The 9218-nt window shown below is 37.8% G+C and overlaps 1 protein-coding gene across 1 annotated transcript; it reads right to left on the bottom strand.

The window, feature by feature from the left end:
* Positions 1-1624: 1624 nt before the first annotated feature.
* On the bottom strand, positions 1625-4245 carry LOC124168105. The gene is made up of 5 exons (XM_046546218.1): positions 3956-4245; positions 3617-3871; positions 3033-3244; positions 2767-2926; positions 1625-1869 (listed from the first exon to the last, which is right to left on the bottom strand). The coding sequence occupies exons 1-5, from the start codon at positions 4161-4163 to the stop codon at positions 1745-1747; spliced, it is 960 nt and encodes a 319-aa protein (XP_046402174.1). The 5' UTR covers positions 4164-4245; the 3' UTR covers positions 1625-1744.
* Between the last annotated feature and the right edge of the window lie 4973 nt (positions 4246-9218).

Raw genomic sequence — 9218 nt, 5'->3', positions numbered from 1 at the left:
TTTAGATATTTAGTGAAGAATTTTGTGTCAGTACAGAAAGAGGAGGAAACATATCGCTCCACCACGAATTGAAAACTTGTATTATTACATTCCTATTAGATACAGTTGTGCAGTGAATTTATGTTTTTATGATCATGGTGAAAGTGTTAATGTGCATCCTACTCTAGTTTTAGGACTTAATGACAGTGAAATTATAATGGTAGCTTCTGTTATCTGGTGGGATAAGATTTATGGCGCCCTAGCGATAGTTATGCTTGCATCCATGCTCATTTTATGCAAGTATTGATGTTGTTTAGCGTTCAATAATATACACGGACTAACGGTGATCCGCCTACGGATGTTGAAATATAATTAATTTCATATTTTTTTTACTTCTGTGGATTTGCTGCCATTGCAGTTTAGAAATTGTTGTAGTTGTAAACAAAGTGCAACAACAGTAATGTGGTCAGGATATTTTTTGCTGAAAAGGGGCAGGGGTTACTATCTGTAATAAAAAAGGAAGTCATGAGAATAGAGTAAATGTTGGTAATATTAAGAATTGAAAGGATGAACTTATCTCTTGATATTTGCAATGGAAAATTTGGCCCCACCCTTTCATTATGATATTTTTCTCGTGCCTCAAAGCCTCACATTTTTGGTGAGACATAACCTCGTGTAACGCCATTATTAGCTAACTGTGGAGATTTTTCGTGGTAAAAGTACTGTCATTCCACATTTATAACTGATACGACCTACCCCAGCAGCATACTGATATCAGCTTGATATCACTTTTACATCATTAAAAATCACTTATTAGTCAAAATGATATCGACTGCCGATATCGGCATTTGGTCAAAAATGATAACATTTGCCGATATATAAGTGACGTATGCTGACGATATCAAAGTGATATATGACTGACAATAAAAGGATATCTTACCTGACTATAATATGATATAAAAAGGACTTAAGGTGCCGATGTCAAAGTGATATAAAACTGACAATAAAAGGATATCTTACCTGACTATAATATGATATAAAAAGGACTTAAGATGCCGATGTCAAAGTGATATAAAACTGACAGTAAAAGGATATCTTACCTGACTATAATGTGATATAAAAAGGACTTAAGATGCCGATGTCAAAGTGATATAAAACTGACAGTAAAAGGTTATTTTACCTGACTATAATATGATATAAAAAGGACTTCAGAATCTGATGTCAAATTGATATTTATCGCACATAATTAAACAACCAACAAACTTATGAATTCCAAATTGATGCATCAAAGAATATAGCTGCATAAAAATATGCATTTGGCAAGGTGTAAGGTAGGAAGGCTTCCTTTAATCCACCAATGCAATTGCACCACTTTCAAACCGTGAATGTACAAAATATTAATAGCTATACCACATAGTTGAATGAGTAAGAGCTGGGTGCACTCAAGCTTACACTCATCAGTAAATAAATTTCAAGGTAGAAGCATTTTATGAATTCTAAAAAGTTAAAGAACTTCAAAAATTTGTATGTTCTGGTCTTGAAAACATGAATAGAGTAGCAACAAAAGTTAATTACCATGAAATTCATTGGGATGGTGTATGCCTCAATGAATCAAATAACTAAAAATGAAATTTAATTGCATATCACAAATGATTTTATTGAGCAAATCAACTTTCCTTTCTCCCCCCTCACGGATCACAGAACAGGCGAGATATCACAAATGAAGTAACTAAAAATTAAATTTAATTGCATAGTACAAGCAATTCTATTGAGCAAATACTCTTCTTTCCTTTCTCCCCCCCTCACGATCCATAGCACAGGCAAGGTACCGACTGACTTTGGCCCTGACATCACAGTCCGTGGCGCCAACAATGTTTTTCCTCACTGCACCTGGTAGGAAGATAGATCTATGAGCATGAACTCTGAAGGGGGTCCACAAAGAGGAGACAAGGATATACATAGCTGGTGTAGAAAATAGATTAATGGGCGTGAAGACAAAAATTATCAGAGCAATTATAACCACCCCAGACATAGGCCTATTTCAGTACATTGATGGAATCATTTAGTTACTTATCATTCACTAACTCAAAACAACAAATCACAACAATTTCCTGAGTCTGTTATTGAAAATTATGATGATAAAGTCATCCCCTACCTAACACTGTTGAGGTAATTAACAGAGCAGAATGTGGTTGAAGTACTACCATTTACTGACTACATACTTAGTTAGAAATAAAGTTAAAAAAGATAGAAAAACATGTGGACCATTCCCCAAAGAATAAGTTAAACATTTTTCCACATAAGAACATGCTAAATTTAGGAGCCCTATTCAGTTACTCCTGCATTATTACAGTTAACTCAAGTTAACATTAGCTATTCTATTTTAAGTCTTTACCCTTTTGAAAATCCTACGACTGAAGATGAATCAAAAGGAAAAGCCTACTATTCCGGGAGGTAGTGGATAACCTTAGTGCTCCGAAAATGGAACACTTAAAAATCATATTAATAAACAATATATAGTTCTTGAGATTTATCTTTTAGTGAAAAGGTTATTAAATATTTACAAGCAAGGGGTGTGGGACAGTAAAGCCAAACACTACATCTCTTCCCTGTCATCAAACATGATAAATTTAATTTAGTTATTTTACACCTTATTGTTAACTGTAAATGTTATCATATTACACATTACCCAAATGGAACTCACGGCATAAACGATTAATTTCATGAGAGAACAGAGATAGAAATCCTAAGCCTTCCGAGAAAGGGAATTCTATGTAATTTGCTCACTTTCAATTGCCTTGTACACAGGAAGTGCCACAAGACTCTTCTTCCCCTTCTTTCCACAGGCACTATATACTTTGGCCAGATCGTTTGTCATCAATTTCCTCATTATGTTACCCACTACTTTCACCAGGGTATCTCCTCCAGCAACAGATAAAGTATTGACCTGCAGAAAAGAGATTGATTTTAGAATTAGTGGTTGAAAGCATCGCAATTCCGATGTGATTTATGCAAGTGGCACAGAAAGCAAATTAGTATATCACAAACATTACCAAAGCATCCATGGCCATTCCCTCCTTGACCTCATCACACATGATGGCCATCTCCTCTTCAGTCGAGAGGGGCAAAGTTGACTTTAACTCCGGGGCTGGAGAACTACTACCATTGCAAGCACATTTAACAGAATTTTTCATGGCAAGCAGCTCTTTCCTCATATGTTGAACTTCATACGTCAACTTTGCCAGGCATTTTAACACTTGGGAATCTATAACACATATTGGAACAACGTGAACAAAATAATTCATCCAATATGGACCCATTAGACGTGGTCACTTAATTTAACACTATTGACTGATTTCAAGCTAAAGCCAATGAGAGAGAGAATATTAATGTACACTTAATATTCCAAACCATTCACATACTACAGATCAATCAGTAAGAATACACAACAAATATGGCCTTATAAAAATTGAAATATTATCTAATTTATATATATTTTTTTTAGATCACGAGATGTGGGTCAATCCCAATTGACCCACATCTCGTGATCTAAAAAAAATATATATATATATAATAAGGGGTCGTGAAGCATAAAGTTTGAATTATCTAATTTTCAATTCCAATTTGATGGTCTTACTGGAGTCTCGACTGGGTACTCCATCCTCATTATTTTTCGCTCCATTAACATTGCATGGAAATGCTGGTACCGTCGGCGTAACATTATTTGTAGTTCCTTCCCGGGCTGGTGCTTCTATTTCCCTTTCATCATCGCTAAGATTAAACCTAGCAGGGCGCTTGGCTTGTCTCTTCCGAATGCCCCCATCTGAAGAATCGGATATATTTGAAGTGTACAGAGCGTTGTTAGCCTTTCTTCTTGCTCTCTGGAAAGAATCTAGAAAATGATCACATATTAGCACATATCAAACATGTAAAAAGGAAATATTATCAGCAGAGAAATGCTTTGCATGTATCTTACCACTTGTAGCAAATATTCTTTTGACTGGCCATTGAGCCCAGTCTTCCTCTGGCTGCATGCAACCCATTATGGCCTTTTCTTGCCTCTTTTTCGAAAATGTTGAAGGCCAAAGAGCATGGTTCATGTCCTCCATCACCCAGCCACTTGGAATTACCTCCACCACGTCATCCCGGAACTCTACCACTGCGAACTTCTTTCCCATGTCCATTTTGGCCAAATTATTTCAACTATGTATAGGATTATGAAATTTGAAGTCATTAATGGAGGAGAGGATACAGTACATAATCACCATTTTCAGGGATGGCAAAAAATTTCCTCTTAATGTCAATGTAATTAAATTGCACCAATTTCTTAGATAAATCTCCAGCCAGAAAAATGTTAATATTTGAAGATTCACAAGGATAATTATAAAAATCATAACTCTGCTGCAAGGCATATCCTTTGAAAAAAAACATGTTTTCTTGGATCTCATCATCACCTACACAGTCCATCACAATTGAATGTATTTTCATAGCCCTACCATCTTCCAACAAAACAAAAGAATCCTTCTCCTTCACACTGGAATACCTCCAGGAGCCCACACACACATCTGTAACTGTGGTGCCCATGTCACTAATACTTCTCCCAAATACTTGGATTTGACTGGCTTTACGAACTGTAATGCAGTTGGACTCCAATAATCTCCTAGAAACTTGGGCCAGAGGATTGTTGGGAGTTCTTACCATCTTCTTCAACTTTCTTAAATAATTTTCAAAAGGGAAGCAACTGTAGTCATCCAGAGGGCCTCTCAATACTTCCACATCATCAGCTATGTGCAGGAGATTGTGGATGTTGTAAACAACGGAATCAGCCCCATACAAACGGGGCATGTGAGTAACAAAACACTTCAGCAACTCCTTTGCATATTGGCAATGAGAAGTTGCAGTGTCTTTTGAGCATAGCAGCCTTATGGCAACATGGAGGATCAAAAAATGGTCATAAAGCTCTTTCGGTAACACTTCCTTCAAAGCAACGGGCCCTGTGTACAGAAGGAAGGTCCTGTATTCTGTTGCTTTCCAGCGATCCATGGCATCTAAGCCCCTTGGCCTCCGACAAATTTCAGAAGGAGTATTTCTAGCCAAACGACAGAGCCTTTCTGATATTGCACTTCTCCCTGCAGGACTAATTCTGGTTTTATTAGAACCTTTTGTCCAATGTGCAATGAGACGTCGAGTAACACCTAAGCACACCAGGTGCATGTAGTCCAGGGGGACTTGAGAGACGAGACCCAATGAGGGAATAAGTGCCAGAGGTGATTCAGTAATGTGGTGGTTTTTGTCCACCAAGTCCATAAAAGATGCATCGGTTCTTAATTGAACGTTCGTCTCAGGAAACACCATTCGATAATTAACCTGCCTCCCCTTTTGAGAGCACCGCTCACATCCATAGAACCCTGTATGGCTCTTTACACACTTAATAAAGGCTCTAGCAGGGGCATCACAAATTAAAGCATATATCTGCACACTATACTCAGTTTCTTCAAATACAAATCCTTCATCCAAGAGAACTCTGAGTTCTTGAACAAAGTCCTTCAAGAAAATTGATGCTGATTGGGGTTTAGAATTCCCACAGAACAGAGCCACAACAAAGGGATCAAAGTCATAATCAACAACTTTGCACAAAATAGGCCAAAACTGAGTGGAGGAGCTTTTGAACACAGACATTCCATCAACATTGAATGATAACCTTATGCAAGTCTTGTCCTCAATCTTCACATGATTATTCTCAAATACCTTCCTGAGGCCACTATCTACACCATAGTAACAATACTTCCCTACAGCACTGGATCCTTTCATAGAATGATAGGTTAAACTGCTGCAGAGAGCATTAGTTAGGAGCACAGTCCTAGCATCCTTAGGCAAAGGATACTTGAACACATCCAGTGACAATAAATCATTCAATGCAGCATGGGTTATGCTATGCTTCAAGGACCAAGCAGCCAATTTTGACTGCAGGTCTCCCATACTGTCTGCACTCCCCTGCTCTACTGTTTCAGAATCATCAACGTCGCTCTCATGACTGGTTGACGAAGAAACATAACCCTGTACAACTAACCCATCATCACTCTCTTCTGAGGCGGAATAATCCATTTCCTCTGCACTGCCAGCAGGCATTTGATTTGGTTCTGCCACAGTTGAGACAGAAGAGAATGAAACTCCCTCTGCTTGTAGATACCTTTGTAGGTTCCTCTTGATAGCTCTACATTTAGATACTCTTTCATAGTTAGACATGATAACCTATGGAATAATGCAAAAAAATTCACTTATTGAGTCCTCTTCACGATTTTTCACATAATTATATCATTACCATTTCAATACATACATCATTGTGGCCGTATTTCAAAACAGTCAAAACTAGGGGAATTCTGTAGTAAGTGGTGCGGGCCGTACCTCAGGGGTGCCGCGGTGCGGGGAGGCGCCCTGGGGGGGATTACATTACGACGGACGATATCTGCTAAACGCTTAGAGATAGGTCTAAACAAACAGAAAATTGGCCCTTTAGGGCTTTAATTTTACGTTTTACATAGGAATAGCACTTTTTAAACCCCAAAAAACTCAATTGAGGGTCCTTCGTACTTAGGGCCCTTGGGGCACGGGTTGCCGCTATTTTAAAGTAACGAAATTTTAACAAGTGAATATAGACCTCATTTGGATCATTTTGAGACCAGGAAAACATAACTTTTCGAAATTCTGAAAAATAACGGCCGGCCTATAGTGTCCAGCCAATCAAAGCATATATGCATGCGTTAATTCAGGTTACCTACGGAAATTATACAAAATTCCAGGTTAATCTTAAGTGATTACTCGCGATAAATAAGCACTGACGAGAAACGATAACGAATAACACATTTTTAGGCCAGAAAATGGGCGTTGATGCGGAATTTTTTTTTACCACGAAATGAAGTTGAAATTAATGAGTTTGAAATTACAAGTAGGAGCAAAAATTCATGTATTATTGATGCATATTTCCAGTTTTTTCCGGTCACCGGATACCCCGTGAACCCCGTCACCCGTGCCCATTGAACTCGAGACTTTTACAGTTTTACAAAAGAATGTAATAATACAACCGCGCAAGTGAATTCCCTAAACTCTTAAATTAAAGCATTCTTTATGTACCTGTATCTAAAATGAGGACGGGCATAAATGGATGCCCAAATTGTGAGAAAAACAAGTCCATCAGCAATACGTGCAATACACACCCCTATATTCCCCTTGAAATCGTTATTTCCCTCGCTATAGAAAAGTTTTTCAATATAATTTATACATATAAAAGACAATATATGTCCGCTATGCGTTACCATACAGCTTAACGGATGGCAACCAAAGTGCATAACGTACTGCCGAACCCCTACCTACTTCTATTTGAAACCAACGCGACTTTTACGTCGTTTTCTCATTGCAGTTTCTATGTCTCGTAATTTAACTTCTGCGGTGCGATATCCTGCCGGGTAGGCTCACCTCTTCACACAAATCCTACTGTGCGATAAAAAACTCCAAGTTTCCCCTTCTTTGTGTGCTATCCTTCCCAAACAACGCCGAGTGGCGTGTTGGCTATGGAATTTTTAAATTATTACATTCACTAGCCTTACCCTAACCTTACATAAGTTCCTTAGCTTACGATAAGCTGCTTATATATATATATATTTTTTTTTAAACATGAGAAACAATCATTTTCTCACTTTGTGCTAACTGGGACACACATAAAGGATTCATTTGGTCAGAATTTAATTATGTTTACATTTAGCATAATTCTAGGCTCAATAAGTCAAAATTATACTGAGGGTAAAATTCTCTTAGGATTCTCAGAGATTTAGATACTCCATTTTTTCCGATCTTTAGAGCCCAATGTTGGAGCTTAAAACGTCAGCTAAAATGAAGTTTCAAATCCAGTGCAAATCCCGGTAAAAGTTTTCCCACATTGTTAACTACGAAATATATATTTTTTGTTAAAAGTTCACTTACCTCAATAGAACAAGGGTTCACCAGTTCACACGACGAGGGTTGCTATTTATATTCTGAGTCTTGACAACACCAACCCTACGACCATTTCCATAATAATAAGTATAGCAAAACATTTTGAAAAAAGTAAAATTTCTTCAAAATGAAATGTCTCTTGATTTAGACATGCTATTTACAGTCCTGATTATTTTCGAACGGAAAACACTAGAACGCGTTCACCGGATCGGATCACCGCGGTGATCGGCACCCCTTAGGGAAATCCGTTTCTTGTTAAAAAAAGTTATTAATTTTTTTAATTTCTGATAAAACATGATTCATCTTTATAACTTTCATAGCAAGTTTAGCCTAAAAAATTTTAGGGTGGGTGCATACACTTAAAAAAGGGAACGGATTAAACGTGTTGATATGTGCTCCAGTATCTAAAGATTTTAAAACATAAGCACTGGTCTACAGTGTCTTAAAAATTCTGTCTCATCGGTAACATGTGAAAAAAAACTAGGAAACACTTTAGTGTGATAATTTTGTACAACTTTCGACATGAAATATCTAGATGTCCAGGATTTATTTATTAATTTCCACTTTTTACTTTTTCATTTCAGTAAACCTTTAAGTTAATTTATTAACCGAACCGTTAGGCTCATTATCATCCGCACGGGGCTTCCGCTAAAAGACCCAAGGTTAAGTCAGTCGGAAGAGGGTATGTACCATTAATGTTTATTTAGGGTTTTCGAGGGTTACCTCGTTTCGAGATAAATAACAACGCCTTATATAATAAATACAATCATGTCCGTTTATTTCACATAAAAAAGCACAATGGACTGATTCAATCACAGCTTCCGTGTTGTCAGGCAGGTCTCACTGTCGTGCACTCCGGGATGCTATTCCTCGTCCAAGGGCGCCAAATCGCTAGGGTCCCACTACCCTAACGGAGCCAAGAGTCCTCCGCCTGCCTTCCCCAAATCGCTGCTGCCTTTTGATGGTAGCACGCAATCATACGAGCCACCCCCTCACCTATGACAGAGAACTGGAATGATAGAGAGACAATAGGGTGGTTTCCTTCATCAAAGAAAACTAAAGGCATTTTTTGCGATTTGTTACCCACCATTACTATATTCATAATATACAAATTATTTCGTTTTAGAAATACCAGTTTAAACGAATGGCTATGGTCCATTTTTATCCTCATTTGGAAAGGGCCAGATTGGCGCCCATGCGATGCCACTCCACGTGACGTCACAGGGACCTAGTTTCTATACGAGTAGATA

Source organism: Ischnura elegans, chromosome 11 (genome assembly GCF_921293095.1).
Source record: "Ischnura elegans chromosome 11, ioIscEleg1.1, whole genome shotgun sequence".
Lineage (NCBI taxonomy): Eukaryota > Metazoa > Arthropoda > Insecta > Odonata > Coenagrionidae > Ischnura > Ischnura elegans.
Note: the sequence above shows the minus strand (reverse complement) of the source record. Positions and strands in the feature narration are given on the sequence as shown.